General features: G+C 37.4%; 2 protein-coding genes across 7 annotated transcripts in view; one reads left to right on the forward strand and one right to left on the reverse strand.

The window, feature by feature from the left end:
* Positions 1-9,135, forward strand: part of MYO6 (myosin VI) — a 142,259-nt gene extending 133,124 nt beyond the window's left edge. For 4 of the 6 annotated variants that reach the window (XM_029223790.1, XM_029223788.1, XM_029223793.1 and 1 more), the window contains 4 exons: positions 954-1,085; positions 4,550-4,576; positions 6,985-7,203; positions 7,729-9,135. In XM_029223790.1, the coding sequence (XP_029079623.1) occupies positions 954-1,085; positions 4,550-4,576; positions 6,985-7,203; positions 7,729-7,928 (578 nt within the window). In that variant the 3' untranslated portion in view covers positions 7,929-9,135. The remainder of the gene's footprint in view (positions 1-953; positions 1,086-4,549; positions 4,577-6,984; positions 7,204-7,728) is intronic. The other 2 variants (XM_029223791.1, XM_029223794.1) reach the window with 1 other exon arrangement.
* A 4,833-nt stretch (positions 9,136-13,968) lies between these two features.
* The window catches only part of IMPG1 (interphotoreceptor matrix proteoglycan 1), an 82,092-nt gene continuing 76,688 nt past the window's right edge, over positions 13,969-19,372 (reverse strand). The window contains exons 16-17 of the mRNA XM_029224240.1: positions 15,516-15,588; positions 13,969-14,046 (exon numbers count right to left, since the gene is read on the reverse strand). Of these exons, the coding sequence (XP_029080073.1) occupies positions 13,969-14,046; positions 15,516-15,588 (151 nt within the window). The remainder of the gene's footprint in view (positions 14,047-15,515; positions 15,589-19,372) is intronic.

The raw sequence follows: 19,372 nt of genomic DNA on the forward strand, positions 1-19,372 counted from the left end.
TCTTTCCCTCTTCACTGAGTTTATCTGCATAAGTACAAATGTAAAAAATGTGGTACATGTAAATCTAGCTTGTGTTTGAACACAGTGACTTCTTATTCTATTGTCGTGGTCTGTAACCTTGGACAAGTGACTTAACCTTCCTTTTTCAAGTTCTTCATCTATAGAAGACCTATTTAGTCCAGGGTTCTTGCGTGGAGGAAAGATATAACGTAGTAATAATGTTTAAGAAAATGCTCTGTAAGTGTAAAAGATAGTATTACAATGAAGTGCTCGTCTTTATCAATAATTAGTTTACTTTTGATTTTGTACTGTTAATTTAAAAATGAAATCTTCATTTAAAATATATATATATGTTAAAAAGAAACGGAATTGAGTTATTTGTAGTGAGGTGGATGGACCTAGAGTCTGTCATACAGAGTGAAGTAAGTCAGAAAGAGAAAAACAAATACCGTATGCTAACACATATATATGGAACCTAAAAAAAAAAAAAAAAAAAAGGTACTCACGAACCTAGGGGCAGGACAAGAATAAAGATGCAGACGTAGAGAATGGACTTGAGGACACGGGGAGGGGGAAGGGTAAGCTGGGACGAAGTGTGAGAGTGGCATGGACATATATACACTACCAAACGTAAAATAGATAGCTAGTGGGAAGCAGCCACATAGCACAGGGAGATCAGCTCGGTGCTTTGTGACCACCTAGAGGGGTGGGATAGGGAGGGTGGGAGGGAGGGAGACACAAGAGGGAAGAGATATGGGGATATATGTATATGTATAAATGATTCACTTTGTTATAAAGCAGAAACTAACACAACATTGTAAAGCAGTTATACTCCAATAAAGATGTTAAAAAATATATATATTTATGCCACAGGATAATTATGCTAGACAACTAAATTACGATGTTAGTTGCTGTTTTCTTTTTTTTTTTAACTCTCTCTGTGTAATTGATAGATATTGAGCTCCTGGCAGCTTGCAGAGAAGAATTTCATAGGAGACTAAAAGTGTATCATGCTTGGAAATCCAAGAACAAGAAGAGAAATACTGAAACAGAGCAACGTGCTCCAAAGTCTGTTACTGATTATGGTAAAAACAAATCTGTACTTTTGAATGTTCCAAAGTATATGTATATAAAAAGTATATGTATATAATTACATGTAACTATACATAAGGCATTTGAGTAAAATTTATACATAAGGCATTTGAGTAAAATTGTCCAATATAAATTTTCTCTTACTTTAGAACTATGGGTCCACTGAATCTAACACAACCATAATGGCTTATCTTTCAAAGTATTATTTCTGTTAGATACATCTTTAAAGTCATATTTGTTTAAAAGTATTGAATTTACTTGTTAAGATAAATTCTGGAGGTAAGAATAATCTTGTCCATATTGAGGAAGTTGTATGATAATGCTGTAAATACGTGTTCTTTCCACATACACATATATACACATATGTAAAGATTATGTGTGTAAATGTAAAGATTACTATGAAAAAAAGAATATTTACTGCAAATATTATAAAACTGTGAAAATATGAGTGAGAAATAATACCTTGGTTTAGACCAGAGTTTTACCTAGACCAAAATTTGCTTTTTTGACTGAGATCCTAAAAATGAATTTTGTTACTTTGTTATACAAAAGACAAAGCTGTATACCTGAAATTGGAAAATAGAGCAGAAAGGACATAACCTAGTAAAAGCAAGTACTAGCTTTAACATTAATTAAGAATACCTGTGATATGAGTTATAATTTCAGTCTTAAAAGCAATCATTGGAATTTCATTTATTCAACTTGCTACTGGCACAATTTGTTAGGTTAATTCTGGCTAATGTCAAGGTGACAGCATATTTAATATCTTTTTTTAGAACGAGGTATATTCCCGACACTTGGTGGTATAGCTTAGCCATGTGTGACCCCAGCTGACTTAGAAAAGGAGCTCACAGTTATATTTTGCCTCCCTTACCGCCTTCCTAGCAAATAAAGCAGTGTTTGATGAAAGTCAATTAAATGGTGAAATTTTAGTGTTTCGAAGATGTTGCAAAGATTAGATTGAGGAAGGGAAGTATCATTAGTAGTACGAGAGATGCGAATGCTAATGACTGCTCACCCGTGTCCTCAGTCAGAATATAACTCTTGCAAGAACAGTGAGCTTGCCTGCTGCTAAGAAATGGCAGGAGGAAGGCCCTCTCAACACTGATCTTATGTGACCACCACTCTCTTCTCCAGTTTAAAAATTTGTCTCTGGGAAATGAAGATGACAGGATGATTCCATTATCTGTTCACTGTCTGTACCAAGTTTCTACCACAGTTGCTTTGTTTTGTAAAAATGGCAAAGGGCTATTCTCACTGTTGCAGCCCCTCCCACTGCGGAGCACAGGCTCCGGACGCGCAGGCTCAGAGGCCATGGCTCACGGGCCCAGCCGCTCCGCTGCATGTGGGATCTTCCCGGACCGGGGCATGAACCCGTGTCCCCTGCATCGGCAGGCGGAATCTCAACCACTGCGCCACCAGGGAAGCCCAGGGCTATTCTTTTTAGCTATAATCTTTAGCTGTAATGTTCTAATCATGACCTTGAACTGATTGGGTTTCATTATGTTCTATTTCAGAATTTATATATCTGCATGATTGCACTTCTTAAAACAAAAAGAAGACTTCCCTGGTGGTGCCGTGGTTGAGAATCCGTCTGCCAATGCAGGGGACACGGGTTTGATCCCTGGTCCGGGAAGATCCCACATGCCGCGAAGCAACTAAGCCCGTGTGCCACAACTACTGAGCCTGCGCTCTAGAGCCTGGGAGCCACAACTCCTGAAGCCCGCATGCCTAGAGCCCATGCATGCCTAGAGCCCGTGCTCCACGAGAGAAGCTACCGCAATGAGAAGCCCGCACGCTGCTACTAGGGAAAGCCCGCACACAGCATCGGAGTCAAAAATAAATTAATTAATTTAAAATAGTGTTGTAATATTTGGCACACACATTTTTTAAAATTTATTTATTTATTTATTTTTGGCTGTGTCAGGTCTTAGTTGCGACACGTGGGATCTTTCGTTGCAGTGCGTGGGCTTCTCTCTAGTTATGGTGTGCGGGCTCCAGAGCACGTGGGCTCTGTAGTTGCAGCACGCAGGCTTGGGCTTAGTTGCCCCGTGGCATGTGGGATCTTAGTTCCTTCACCAGGGATTGAACCCATGTCCCCTGCATTGGAAGGTGGATTCTTAACCACTGGACCACCAGGGAAGTCCCCGGTACACACATTTTTAATGAATATATAAATATTTCATGTATTATTGTAGCTAAACCAAACTTTGGTACCTTACTCATCCAACTTTGCCCCAAAAGGAACAAATAACATGCGGCTTACCTTACTGGTTCCTATACTGTTTCCATTCATAAAGTACTTTTTGGAAGAACAACGGAGTAGATTAAGAAAATTTCTCAAGGGTCCCATCCAGGTAGATGAACAAAATTAGGAATTGTGTAGGAACACACTCCCGCATGTCTGTAGCCTTCAGAGAATTTGAATGTAGGTCATTTTCAGCATAAAGTGTAACTTCTGCCCTGAAGAGTACTTTTTTTTTCTCTTTATTTTTCTGCCATGTAAAATTCACTCTGACACAGGAGTATAGTTAACAGGAAAGGTGAAGGGCACCAAGATGCTTAACAGCTTACCTGAGAAAATTCTGTACTTTAGGTGGTTTCCTCCTAATGGTGCAACTGCTTGACCTTTAGAAGGAGCTGCTCTGTAGTTTAAAATTTAGAAGGATTAGAATTCATTAATTTGAGAAAATAAAATGATGACAACTTATGATTAACAAAAATGTAACTTGGTACTATTGCCTTTAAGAGTAAGACCTTGACAAATTATGGTAAATTCTTAAGAGTTAGGAGTTGGGAGGCTCAGATCCCTCTCCTGTGTGCTATACTGGGTGAGCACACTCTCATCACATTTATCCCGGAAAGAGGCTTTCGGAAATAATTTTTGGGGGCAGTGGCAAATTACCCAGTAAAAGATTTACATTTACTTGCTTAAAACAGTGACTTTGGAGAGTAGTTTTATTTCATAGCTCCTAAATAAAAATGTTGTGAGTTTAAGATTTAAGACAATGTGAAGAAATTAAAACATGCCGAGTATATGTAAGTGTGGCAATGCTTCTTCTCTATATAAAAAGCATTTTTTTAATGAATTTATGAGTTATTCTCTTTTTTTTCTCTACAAAAATTCTAGTAGTGCTTTAAAGGTACTTTCATCTTGATTATTAAGTCACTGTTGTGGATTTTTGTTTGGATATTACTGTGTTCGAAAATTAAAATTTTGGTCCTCTTTGTATGTCCATCAAGCAGGATGTCCTAAAAACACAATCAAAATAGCTTTAAAAAAAACTGGCAAGCAGCATCTACTTGTAGGTAGTTCTGGGAGTATTTGGCTATGGATAGGGTATTTATTTGTTAGTCACCACCTCCATTGATGGGAAGGCATTATAAATTAGAAGAATGCTCATTTAACAGTTTTGGCATTTTTATCTTTTCTTCAACATAAAATATTTGTTCACAGATTTTGCACCATTTTTGAACAATTCACGTAAGTCAATGGGTGGTAACTCATGAGCTAACTGGAAGATGGGTTAAAAATACTTTATAAAGTACTAACTTCTTCTAAACATTGTTTTGCTACAATTTTAAGGTGAATTGTAATACATTAATGTTGGTTTATCTGGACTGAGGTACCTCATTCGAGATGGTACTTTCATTTGGATCACTCCAAAATATACGTGCAGAACAAAATTTAATTAATCTGTTATTTCATCAAATTACTTCCTTTTCAAAAAAAAACTGGCATTTTAAACTGAGTATACCCAGTTCTTATTGTAGCAAAACTCTATCTTAATAAGCAGCTGATCTTTTAGAGTAAAGACTAACTTTAGGTGCTGGTTTCAAATACTGTGATGGTGTAAGCATTTCCGTCCGAAGAGATTTGAGTTCCGTATGACAATGTACACAAGCTTAATAGAATGAATACCTCTTAATGGGAAGAGGAGGGTATTCTGTTACTTTTACAGCTTCTTAATGATGCACATTTTTTGATCATATAAAAGCCCTGAGTCACCTTAGTGTACAGTGCATTTCTTCTAGAATCAGTTCAGCAGTAATGATTTGAATATAATGCCATATTTATTTGCCAACTGGTTGGACATGATTTTTTTTAGTGCTTCCAGTAATTTACAGACTTACAAATTTGAAATTTATTCACACTTTTGAAGATAACAATTGGATGTGAAAGAAATAGTTGTTTAGAAGATTAGTTTCAAGCTTTTAACGTCTGTATCTTTGTACTTTTCCAGATGAATATTCATTTCCAGGCTTCCCAAATACAATTTCATTTCTCACATTAGTAGAAAAAGCCATCCAAGACTTTCCATTGGGTTTCTGAATTTTACCCAATATATTAAGTTACAGGGGATTGTTATTTTGAAAGAAAAAAAGTAGGTTATACTAATGGGTGGCCATCAGTATCATAGTAAGTTTCTGTCAACAGGACACTGGGTTCTAATTCACTGCTGAAGATGGAGGGAAGGGGTTGTTTTTTTTTTTAATCCTTTTACAAAATGTCTTAGTTTTGAGTTAGTGTATTTTCTGCAGAGTAGGTAGTTTTTTAAAACTCGAAATGGAAACACTGAACTGTAAGTTGTTTTGAGGGAACAAGAACGAGAGAATAAATAAGCTCATCTCTGGTAACATGATAAAGGTGATATGGCTTTTTAAAGTCACTAACAAAACTGGGTCTCTTTCTTTCATAGGCATATACAGCTTTGCTAACTGCTTTTTGCTTTCTGTTGTTTGCACGAAAATAAATTGAGCTGCTATAAAGCTTTTTGCTATTGGTGCAAAAAGTAGAATAAGAGTAATTTCATCCTTTCAGTACTTGGAAAGTCTCACAAAAGCCGTGTGACTGTCCTTGACTTGTACATATTATATAATTTTTCATTGACATACTTAGCTTTTCAGTGAGATTCTTAATTGAGCTGCAGTTAAAGTTGTGAGTATAGAGCGTATTAAACAGATTTACCAGAATTATGCTCCTGAAGATGTAAAGTCATTGCCTCAGAGAACTGAATATTTTCAGAAAAAAAAAAACCCAAAACTCAACCGTTTAGTAATGGAAATTGAGTGAGGGAAAAGAGATGATAATGAGCTCAATGCCCAGTGTTAGCAGAAAAGCAAGGATTTCTCTTTTCTATTGGCAAAGGAAACCAAATATTATACACGTTCCACTTATTGCAGTGGATTTTATTCCAAGAGAAGTCTGGTTTCAGAGTAAGTAAATCTCTCTGAGTGAAAGTTCATGCTGACTGTTACAGTTTTGTTGTTGCTGTCACAAAGTTGTCTAAATCTTATTAGTAAAACATCTGTGTTATCTTGGCCATTTTAAATCCCAGGATCAGTTGGCAGAGGAGAAAACTTGTATGTCTTTCACTCTCTTGAGAATCTGTGATTAAATCGACAAATATCTGGAATCGCTCAGATTTGTGAAATTACTTTTTATTGGTTTCATCATAAATAGTCCTGCAAAAGTTGTCCTGCAGCCTTCATTTGAACTCTTTGGAGGAAAAAATACAAATCTAGTAAATGCTACTAGTTTGCTTTCTCGCTGAGTGAGTTCGTTTTGTGTGCAGACGCAGTCATTTGTGGGAATCTGCTGGGGGCTGGTTGTTGTTATTGCTGCTGCAGCTGTTGGGGTGTGTGTGTGTGTGTGTGTGTGTGTGTGTGTGTGTGTGTGTGTTTACAATGCGGGGGAAGAAACTTCTAAGAAATCACCCTTTGAATAGTATTCATCTGTAGGCAGTTCCAATTTACATTTTGTTTTAAATTCACTGTTAGGAGGAATCCCTCTTTTTGCTTTTGTAAACATTCGTGGTGCATTTTAGGATTAAAGGCTGCTCTCCTTATCCCTCGGGCTGCTGGCGTGACTCTGCTTGTTCTCTGTGACAGCTCAGCAGAACCCGGCAGCTCAGCTCCCTGCCAGGCAGCAGGGGATCGAGATGAACCGACAACAGCGCTTCTTCCGCATCCCGTTCATCCGCCCTGCGGACCAGTACAAAGACCCGCAGAATAAGAAAAAAGGCTGGTGGTATGCGCATTTTGATGGACCGTGGATTGCCCGGCAGATGGAGCTTCATCCTGACAAGCCACCCATCCTCCTGGTGGCTGGTGTGTACGATTCACATGAAAAAAAATTTATAAAGCAGAAAAGGATTGAGTACCCTCTGAATGAAATGGTGTGATGTACAGTGTAATAATTGATTAAATTTCAGTGTTGAGGCGTGGAGCTTTGCAGTTAAGTCACATCAGTTGAAGGTAACTTCTTTACAATATGGAATTGCTTGGATTAATTATGTCCTTGTAGAGCACATAGAAACTTGTCTGTGTCCTAGGAACCTTTTCATTGGTGTCTATATCATTTGCTTTGTAATGGTTACTTAAGGAAATGTAGCATTTTTATTAACCCTGGTAACATGTTTTTTCAACTGCATCCTTAGTACATTTTGAAATGGAACTTGGTGGAGGACACATTTGTTTCTGGTGAATTTATGAAGCAGATTTCAATCTTAGAGGAAGGAAATGGTTTTAAAAGTCCTCAAATCTATGAGAATTGGTAGACATTTCAGGAATAAAGTTTACAATAAATGGTTGTGAAAGGAGGTATAGTAATTCTCTGACGTCTCATCTGTGCAGGTAAGGATGACATGGAGATGTGTGAGCTGAATCTTGAAGAGACAGGCCTGACTCGAAAGCGTGGTGCTGAGATTTTGCCAAGACAGTTCGAAGAAATTTGGGAACGCTGTGGAGGCATCCAGTATCTTCAGAAAGCAATTGAGAGCAGACAGGCCAGGCCCACCTATGCCACGGCCATGCTGCAGAATCTGTTAAAGTAGAAATTGCACTAGCCTTGCAGCTGGGAGCCCTTGCCATGGCACTAGGTAGGGAGTGTGTCCCAGAGATTTAACCATTCCAAGATCAAGTTAGAATTACTTATACAAAGTGAACAGATTTTATTAATCATGGCTTTTTGTTAATTTAAGGTTAATTATGGTAGTGAATTTGGGACCTAAAATTTATTTTCCTGTATCCACCTGTAACTGTTAGACCTCTCATTATTGTAATACTTGTTACACTTGGACAGACTCTGGACATTTCTCCTTCTTTGCCAACAGACTACCTTAAATCCATCTTAATTGTTCTTTAGGAAAAGAAGTTTTTAAAAAATGCAGAATTCTTGCTTTTTAAGGATGGCACAGTACCGTATAACTGGAATAAAGAAAACTTAGCTTCAATTTTCGTACAAAAATTAAGGCACTTAAAATGATCAAGGCACTGATATTTTGATCTGAAAGCTGTGTACTTTCTATACTAACTTTTTTGGAAATTTCCGTCAAAGGTGGAAATTTTTATTTTTTCCCCCCTCTTTTGCAGTGCAGTGTCTTAGTTTGAGTAAAGCAATTTACCTGAAGTTCTAGAATTCTGGAGAGAGCCTTGATGTATTTGATGCAATCTGTGATACAGAAGGTACATAGTATCCTGCACAGATTAGTTTTGCTTTTCTATCACATTGTGTTGCTATAAGAATATGTTCTTATATTCCATGGACAAATAAAGGAAATTCAGATCGTTTAAATGCTTGAAAGTTTTGAGATAACTTTGTTTCATTTAGAAAAGGAAATAGGTTTTAGGTGGCAGTTTGGCTTAACTGGACTGAATTCAAATATTCTTTCAGTTTCATCTCAGTTGTGATTTTGTGTCAGAATCTTGTCCAAGTTGTTTCATGTGATTTAAACTAGTGTTGTGCTTCAAAACACCTTTGTTTTTTAAAAAAATTCCTATTGTCTTTTTTGGCCTTCGAGATTTTGGTAATTGTAGAGCTCTTTTATAAGCCTTGTAATGCAAAAACCCTGCACTGAGGAATTGCTTGTTTCATGTAACTGATAATTAAGAAAAAAGGTTTGTGTGCTGTTTAGTTTTGATCAAATGTCAGCAGCCTAATATTTATGATTTTCATATTAGGAACTTGGAAACAAACATACATCAAGGAGTTATGTTGACATAATCCTAAGGAGTCTTGTTTGTATTTTAGAATAAAATTAGAAAATAAAATTACTCTCTGTACTTTTTTTTTTTCCCCTTGATGTTTAAAGACCCTAACCTTTGAAATGAATTTCCAGTGATTTTTTTTTTTTTTTTTTCCTAGAAAGAGTACCTCACTTAGGAAAGTATTTCCCAGCTGATTGGATTAGTGCTTGTGAGCTGGACACTGTTTTCAGAATTGCTTCTCTCATTATATGCTTTAGTATAGAGATATTTATTTATTATGATACTGTGCGAACGATCGTCTTCTGTTAAGGAAAGTAAATGGTCCTGTCTTTACTGTTGAGAATGTGAATGTGATTATCTTTTTAAGGCTGTATTACTGCATAGACTCACCCACCCTTGGGTCATTTGGTCCCTGTGATTTGGTGACAGAAGGTCTGGTTACTGAAAATAAATGTCCTGTTCTCCCTCTTCTTATCACTCGCCTTTAACTGGTGTTTTTATTTGTACAGGATAGTGAATGATAAGCTTTTTTCTTAACTGGTAACAAGTAGAGTCCTGGAAGAAAATTCAGTAACCAAATAGATTTTTAATGACTTGTGCCCTTAGCGCTGTTTCCAGAAACAGTTTTACGTGTGTCCTAGATACATGCAGGTACTTGATGGAAAACTAATCACACAGGTTAAATTGTCGTAATGAGAGAGCTTAAAGTTTTGAAGAATTTGTGAGAAATATATCACAGCAAGGCATTGTTACAGGTCTTTAATTTTTTACTTTAATAGCTGATAAAATTATAGTCATTCTTAAGCCATTTTGTTGCTAATTATGTCACACAGCTGTCCCAGAACATGTCCTAGAGCATATCTGTTTTAAGTAGTCTTCTGAGTTAATTGTGGCTCCGGGAGACTTGCCCTAATTCAGATAGACTTACAGTCACCTACATACCACAGCTCTGCACACACACAAGCCCCTTTGCTGGAGAAGCTTAGGACCTCCATCATCCTTTAAGGGAAATAGCAGAGAGAGTGTTGCGAAAAATGTAGATGCAGCTTCTTTACAGTGTTCACAATCAAACCCAGAAACACTAGGTTGAAAACGGTATGAATCAAACGTCAATTTATATTTTAATCAGTCATTTTGAGATGTAAAATTAGAAGTTAAAACGAGCGCACTGTACATTAAGAACTAATTCTTCTCAATGCTTGTCTCACTCAATACCAGTTCCTTCCTTAGTGTATATGCTTTGCAAAGGTAGATGTACATAAAATATTAAAACTGAGAAAACAAAATGTGTTCACATTCAATGATGGTGTAATTCCTAATCTCATTAACACACTTGAGGTACGTATTGTGAGCTACGGGTAGGCACTGAGAGAAAATTTCTCTAATACATACGTATGTTAAGAGAACAGTGGGTTTTCTTAGTTGTAAGGTTGAGTAGATGGCACCTTCTTAAAGGATTATGTGAGGAAGAAGTAAATAGTACACTTAGGAGCACAAGCCCACACAAAAGACATTCTACTGTAACTCACATTCTGCTTCCTATAGTGACTTTCTGTAGGTCATTCTTTCCAGTAAGGTAGTGAACCCTTTTGTTTTGCAAACAACAGAACAAAAGATCATATCAGATCACAAAAGAAAAGATCATCTTAAGTGGAACACAGGTGGTATTTGTGGAAACTTAGAGAGTAGAAACTCACAGGCACAAGGAATAATGAGGATTTTGCAGTTTTATTAATTGGATTTTTAAAAAGATTATTTTCACTCACAGGTTATTACAGTGGTTCTCAGGGGATCCAAACAGGTAGATCTTTGGTTTCTTCACCTAAACCACCTTAAGAGTACCTGAATGAGTAGAATAAATATTATTGAATGAATCAGTGAATTAACTACAGTGTTAGTGGTAGACCTGACTCCTTTTACAGAAGAGGGAAACAGAGATCCAGAGAGCTCAGGTAATGTAATTCTAGGCCATGAAAGAGATAGAAATGCCTTTGCTCCACTCGTGTGCAGCACAAAGAATCAAAACAAGCAGACTTCTTTGAGTAGCCCCTGGGGGTTTATGAAGGGTTGCTCTCCTGTCACTCTCCACCTTCAGATGTCATGGCCTTTGTCTGTTTAGCATTACCAGCAGTAACAATTATTGAGCATTTTTATTTCTTCCAGAATATAAACTAATAAGGGAGGGGAGGACAGAGGCTATCTAAAAATTAGAATAAGGACAGGTAAGGGGGAAGGTTGTAACAATAAGGAAAGAGAAGAGTGAATGGAAGAGAAAGAAAAGGGGTGCACCCCTGAAGACGCTACACCCCAGGCTGAAAACAGTGCAGCGTTTTAGGTGACCAAGCGCTCCTAGATCTTTGCTAAGTTGTAGAATGAATTGTATGTAACGTAAGAGCAAAACCCATGGACCTACTAAACTTGGACCAAGATAGGCCCGGTGTATCGATTCTTAGCATACAGAAATGACACTGTCACGCTGGAGAAGGCCAGTAGACATTCTGTGCGTAGGCCCTGTGGAGGGATGAAGTGGTGATACTTGATGAGGTTGAGCCTACCCGTGCCGGGACCAGATCTTTGAGTACAGTGAAGTTCAGGTCAAATAAATGTATTCTTCCTTCCCCATGACTAACCTAATATGTGAAGTAAGTTTGGTTGTCATATACTTTTCAAAAGGTTTTTCAAGAGATAATCAGGGAAAAATGCACACCGAAAAGAAAATCTTTAATCCTAATTTGTACCTCTGCAGACTCTTACCTTCAAACCCCAAATAGGTTTATGAGTTGGCCATTTTCTTTTCACTTTCGAAAATTCATCTAATTGCATCTGTTACTTAATGTTTCCTCATTCCCTAAAAATGTGTATCTGATACTTTCCTAAAATACTGATGTACTGGAAATACAAATAATAAATGCCTCTATGTAGAACTTGCTTCTTGCGCTTTTACTACAGTTACAGGGTGTTACAAACAAAAAAGTTGTAAATGTTACACTTGTTGTCTCCTGTTTCCAATGGAATAAATTGGAGGAGCTGGGATTCTGAAGTTTGTCCAGTCACCAGACCTGGAAACCCTGTGCCTGGTGGCGGAGGAACAGGCAAGGAACCTGGGTGATTGAAGCATCCTTGAGCTTTGACCCCAAACTCCTACAGGTTTTCCATCCAGGGAAAAAGCAGGAGCCACTTTGCCTAGATGAGAGAAAATCCAAATCGTGGCTGCCTTTCCTCAGGCCCTTACCAGTTTGTTTGTGAGGTGACAAAGGATGTAAAAACTGGGGACCCAAAGAAGAGTCCTTGTACCTAGGACTTCAAACACCGCTGGCGTATATAGGCTACTTCGTGTGGAACCTACCCTGATCCAGATGGGTCTTCTGGGTGCAGGCAGATGCGGGCCATCTTAACCTCAAGAGCTCTTCTCTGGTTGGTTGGAAAAGACCAATCCAAAAAGTGGGTGATCTGAAGAGTGAGAGACACTTGCTTCCAAAGGGGACCTTCCCCACAGGAGATGAAGTGTTTGCCTCCTTCTCTTTCCTCATCAAAAGCTACGTTCTCTGCAGCAGTTAGAGCACAACTGAAATGTAGGTGACAGAGGGCACATTCTGGGGAGGTGATAGCATTAGATTTTCATTTTCTCTCCATGGAATTTTTCTCATATGCTACTGGCTGGCCTGTCATGCCTCTAACAAGAGTGTTTTCCTCTGGGGAGTCCCAAGGATACGGAAGTGAGCAGGTACACCTCTTGCCACCATTCTTTGCTTTGTGGCACTTTATCACCATACACAAAGTCCTTATTTCATAGCTTCTCACTCTGGGGACAGTTGGGCTGGGAATAGGGATGAAAGCTATGCATTTGGGAGGCCAACGTAAGTGATTTTTTCATTTAAAATCATAACTCTAGTAAACACACACATTACAAATCTATAGATACAGTGCTTATCATATTGAAATTAAGGTATATTTGATAGTCGAGCATTTGAAAGAGATATGGAGGAATTTGTTTTTCATTAAATAGCACATTTAAAACTGGATGAACTGGAATACCTTGATGCCAGTCTGCCTATGTACACACCACAGTGAGTGTCAAGGAGTATTCAATGAAGCTATCACATTGGAAGAAGACATAGTTCATCCGTGGTGGGAAACAGGAATTGGTTATGTCACAAAGTACAACCTCACTTTTTTCCCCCCAATATAGTATCTTTCTTTAAAATAGCTTTATGCAGTAACAAGAAAAGTAAGATTTTCTATGGTATGGATATCCCAGTTCTTTTCTTTAAAGGATCAACTTAGAAATTATTGGCAACAAAATTATCCACCATGTAAGCAGGAATTTTGTATAAAACTAGTGGGCCTAAGAACTGAAGGGGCATGTGAGTTACAGACACTGAAGTGTGGAGTGTCTATAAACTCACCACAATTTACATACTATATGCATTCATCCTGCACCTCCCTGCATACGTAATCATCTTTTATGTACATTCTAACATATGAAGAGCTTTATTTCCCAGTATATCCCACCCCCCTGCCCCCAAATAATAATTTGCACTTGTTGTAAATGACCTGTGAACAATATTTTAAGGGCAGCTGTACACAGAGCTATCACCTTGATTATCACTGAGGAATAACCAAAATACATGTTACTGCTGGTGTTTTTGATTTTGATAATAAGCTGCTTTTTTTCCAGAATTTATTGGTCTTCAAGTACGTGACTCCTCTGTACTTGAAATGTGATGTGTCCTGGATCTCAGTGTTGACTACATGCCTGGATATCGATGACCAGTGGATATGCCTGCCTACGTTTTCAGAATTTTGACAGAGTGGATATAATTTTCCTTGAGAAACAAGCCATCTCTCTTGCGATAGATTAAATGATAATTTGTACATTTTCAGTTTTTAATTTCCTTCCCAATCTCGATGGTTAAATTCTTCATATCCTACAGTCAGTAATTCAGGATTTCTTTTCCTGGTTACCTGGAAGAGAAATAGTTTTAAGAGATTAAAAAATGTCACCCAAGGTCAAACCAATGGTTCATTCCAATATTACCTCTGCTGGTAGATGAGATAATATGCTTGCCATTCAGGATATATTCTTTGAAAGGTGGGAAAGATTCCTAACTTTACAACCTACTAAGAATTCTTAAACCTACTATTCTTCTTAAATCTTCTCAGACTGAATCAATCTCTTGAAGCAGGGATGGCAAATAATTTGTGAATCAAAGTCAACATGTTCCCTTCCAACCATAGCAGACATTACTCAAGCTGCCTCCTCATTTGAAACGTGGTTCCTAATTCTACCTGCTACTTCCAGATTCAGCTGCTGTATACTTCATCCTGGGCATTTTATTAGTATCAGATCCTGTGTCCTATTGTCATTTTATGGCCCAAGTCTGAACCTTTTCTGTCTTCTCAATTTTCTTTGTTTCAGGAAGTCAAAATGGCACACATTATTCCTTGTGTGCACTTGGACACATGAACTTATGAATAGCGTTTGGTGTAATGGCCTCAGTATCCTTCTGGAGTGTATGTTGACCGTAATGACTAGTTTCAACTGCAAACTTTGCCATGTTTGTTTCCATCTAGCACTATATAGAGAGAGAGAGACCTCAGGTAGAGTGGACACTGTCTGATTACCACTCAATTTTACCATCAAAGACTAGTTATAATTTTTGGAACTAGGTAATTTTAGGCTAAAAATGATCAAAGGTATTTTTCCAAAAGTTATTTAAAAAGCTCTATGTAGGCTATATTTAACCTGCTTATTGGATAAGTTATTTCCCTTTGTAAAATAAAATTTAGTCAAAAAAGTTGATTGAATGGACAAATATTTTGAAAGAGACATCTGGGACACTGGAAGGAACACTTCTCTGAGGATGAACTTTTAGGAATCTTTGAGGTTACTCATTGTTCACAAATCTTGTTTCTTCATATTTTTCCTTTAGCTGATTATTTGAAATAAAAATACTTTATATAAGAATATATACATACATAATATACATATACATGTATATATATAATATATATACCTGTATATAGATAATTACATATACATATATTATATATACATATATATGTCTATATATATAATTACTCAGTTCCAGGAATATAAATCATTATGAGAAATTCAGTGTTGTTGAAATGCATTTGATAAATTGCATGTATATTTTTAAAGAAGAGGTTAGGAATATTATAAAATACTTGGATTTTTTCTGTTATTTTATTGTTTTGTCTACACATTTCAGTTAATGCCAGCCCCTGTCTCTATACTTTTGGTACCAGGAAATGCCTTTTTCCCTCTGAAAATACTAAATAAAAAAGCTTGGCAAATAAAGGAAAACTGCTTTTTCTTATCTCTATTTAAGAGTCAGGCCCAGAAATGTTTTTAATTTCCTTCAAAATTTATATTCAGTAATTAAAACCAACATATAAAAATGGGATTTTACCTTGTTATTTTGCTGATTTTGGAACTTTTTAACACTAGTTTCATACACTTGGTTTTTAGATTGATCTGGTGACCTGCAAAAGAAAGCAAAAACAAGATATCCTGTTTCCTGGGCTTATCAACATTAGGCGCAACTATGGCTTTCTACTATTTTAGTTCTAAAATTATTAGGACAAATGAAAATAGCATATTTTTGCAGGTGCCTTCCATTAGAGTTGGAGGAAATAGGCTTTGTGCACCAGCCCACCTCTGCCCCGAGTTTTGCCTTCCAGTTGGCTTTACTGTTTCATAGGCAGTGGTCTCAGAAGGATTGGACAAAGCTCACGGGAAAGATGAGTGATATCTTATCTTGCAAGAAGTGGAGTTATTTTTAAAGTCAAATTCTGAGTTATGGTTACTGGAAAACAACTCTGCAATAATATTTTGTTCATACAGTTTAAAAAAAACTTTTTTAAAAGTTTATTTTAAAATTTGATGTATACAATTCCAGACTTTTCTATGTACATATAATTTCTGACGATACTGTATAAACATTTTGCACCTCGCTTTTTCACTCTTTACATTTTAAAATGGGTGTAATATTTGTGAGATATTTTATGATATATGTTCCCTTATCAGTAAACTCAGTAAACTCTTTTCTTTCTCTCAACATTCTGTCCATTATACTATCAAGGAAAGGGGGAAGGAGGGTATCATTGTAGGAAGGAGGGAAACCCTGTGCGGCCCTAGTGCTTGATAGGAAGAAGGCAGAAGAGTGAGGAGAGACACGTGGTTTGAAGAGGTTGAGTAACAAGTTCCTTGTTCCTCCTACCAACAGCTACGGTAGCATTTTGGTTTCCTACTTGCCCTGGTTGGGCAATTGGAGGCTCCAAGAATACCAGGGGCCAGGACTTCCCTGGTGGCGCAGTGGTTAAAAATCCACCTGCCAATGCAGGGGACACGGTTCAATTCCTGGTCCGGGAAGATCCCACATGCTGAGGAGCAACTAAGCCACTGAGCCACAACTACTGAGCCCACGTGCCTAGAGCCCGTGCTCCGCAACAAGAGAAGCCACCGCAATGAGAAACCCGCGCACCGCAACGGAGAAGTAGCCCCCGCTCGCCACAACTAGAGAAAGCCCGCGCAGCAACGAAGGAAGACGCAATGCAGCCAAAAAAACAAAAAACAAAAAACCTGGAGTCAGGACTAAGAGATCGCAGGTGAGGGGACAATGGAAATGGAAACTTTTCAAAGGATCTTGTAAGACAAAGAGGGCCAACCCCGCTCTGCCATACATCCAGATACCACCTTGGAGAAGAGAGGGGAATGGGAGAGGACCTTTGAGCCTAAATATACCAAGGGAATTGAGTTGCCTAAAGTGATTGCTTGAACTATTAATCACATGAAGTTCTTAAAAACTGGATTGGATTATATTAAACTCCAAGCTCTCCCTCTCTTATTTCCCCCTCCCCTACTATCCAGTGGAGAAAGGGCTCAAAAAGGGAAATAGGAATAGATTCTAGAGGCAAAAAAAATGGACCTCCCGCTACCCTGCCCCATCTGAGGTGTACAATGAGAGCAAACTTGTGATCTTGCTGTAGTTAAAACAAGCACTTCCATATTATTAAAACCTCCTTATACATGTCACTTTTATCATCATTTACTCAATCTGGCCCCTATGTTTGAAATGATTTTCATTATTATAAATAGTGTCACAGGGAATACATTAGCCCTATTAAAATTTTGGACCCCAAATCTGCTCCTTTCCATTGTTAACTGGAATGATAGCTAATGATACTTATTATTCCATATATTTGCTATGCTTTTACTTACATATTAGATTGAATCATACAACATTGTCAATATTTGATGATTTCTAACTGGCAACATGGCAATGCCATACGGTTGAAACTAATATACTTATAAGTACATATTTTTGTTATTGATATATTATGTAAACAGGATCTATTATCCTGAAATTTACTTTTCTCATTTAATGAAATGTCCTGGTCTTTTCCTATGGCAGTTCCAGTAGACTATATTACCGCTTTTAACTGCCGTGTTCCACAGTGAATAATATACCACACTATGGACTTAACTGTTCCCCTATTGATGGGCTGTGCAATTATTTCATAATTCAAAGCAATGATACTGTGAACATTGCAAAGTGCAATGATTTTTGTAGGAATAATTGTCTAAACAATTATTTACACAGTAGAGTATCTGAGTCAAATTTAAAATTTTATAGATATTGACAAATTTCTCTTGAAAACATGTTTTTCCAATTAATACACCCAACAGCAATGCCTGATAGAACTAGTTTTCCCTGATGTTACCCACACTGGATATTTTTGACCTCTTGCCAAACTCATGAGTAGCTAATGATATATCCTCATTGTTTTTAGGTTTCCCTAATTACTGTGAGATTGAATACCTTTTCTTATGTTTCACGGGCCATTTGGATTTCTTCTATGAACTTGCCTCTATATTCTTTACTCATTTTAATATTAGTATGTTCGCCTTTTATTGATGTGTAGGAGCGCTTGTTAGTATGGAGGTTCATTCTTTGTCTATAAGTTGTAAATATTTTTCTCTCACCTTGTTGTTTATCTGTTAATTTTATTTATGGTGTCTTTTCCCCTATGGGGAAAATGTCTTCTTGGATTGAGGTCTTATTAGGGAAGCCTTTTTTTAGCCTAATTTATAGAAATATAAAAGAAATTCTTCATATTTTCATAGTTTCAATCTTAGGTTTGAATCTTTGAATTGATTTGTGTGTGGTAAGAAACTAATATTTTATTTTTCTAAATGGAAGGCCAGGTATACTCTAATCATTATTGACAAGTCTATACTTTCCCTACTGATGTGAAATGCTTGTTAAAATAAATTCTTTGATATATAGGGCTTTGTTTGGGGCTTACATATGTTCTGTTGATCTATCGTCTAGGTCTGTGTCTATCTTAGTGCTTTAAATATTATTATTTTATGTATTTCTATCTTATAGAGCAGCCTCCCCACCATCGTACTTTAAGATTTTCTCTTGTACATTTTTATTTCCAGAGGAACTTTAGAACCAGAATGTCAAATTCCATAAAGAATTCCGTCAGGATTGAGATTAACTCAGAGAAAACTGACAGCATCTTCATAATCTTCCCTTACCTGAACGGATACTCTGTGTTTTATGTTATTTGTTAAGAAGCTTTATAAATGTAATTTCATATACCCGCTGCAGCAACCCAACGGGGGTTTTTTATTGGTCTCACTATCCAATGAAAAAAATGGAGGTTTAGAGAAGTTAGGAAATTTGTTGAAAGTCACGTGATTAGTAAATTGCTAAGCCAACATTTTAATCACAATTTGTCTGACTCCAGAATATTGCTTCTTAACTCTTATTGGATAATGGTCTTTAAAATATTAATACTTTAAAGGAACAGGGTATGTCTCATCAAGAAAAGGGCTCAGTCTCTCTTGTTTCTTGTCGATTGTGGAAGCAGCTGGCCACAAGTGCCCCTGGTGGGAAATTAGGGACAGCGGCCACAAGAATGAATAAGAGGACAGTGACAAAAACAGGATGACCTAATAAAGACATGCGTCAAGGTGATCCTCGCGGAGGAAATGTTCAAGAGTGTGTGATTGGAAGCTCAGGACTGGGGAAGCTCGGGACAGGCTCGGGAGAAGACTTCTGAGGACAGAGGCCCCCCAGGCAGAGCTTCACTGGGTGACACAGGACTTGGAGAAGAATTAGGACCCACTGGGCTCCCTGTTTGTTCATAAGGCAACCTACGCCCTAAAGTCTAGTTTGTGAATGGAAAGCCAATTATATCTTACTTCCTTTTCCTCCTTCTAAAGAGCTTCAGAAATGAAGGACTGATTCAACGT

The sequence above is a fragment of the Monodon monoceros genome, unplaced genomic scaffold (assembly GCF_005190385.1).
Source record: "Monodon monoceros isolate NGI ecotype Baffin Bay Population unplaced genomic scaffold, NGI_Narwhal_1 Super_Scaffold_15, whole genome shotgun sequence".
Lineage (NCBI taxonomy): Eukaryota > Metazoa > Chordata > Mammalia > Artiodactyla > Monodontidae > Monodon > Monodon monoceros.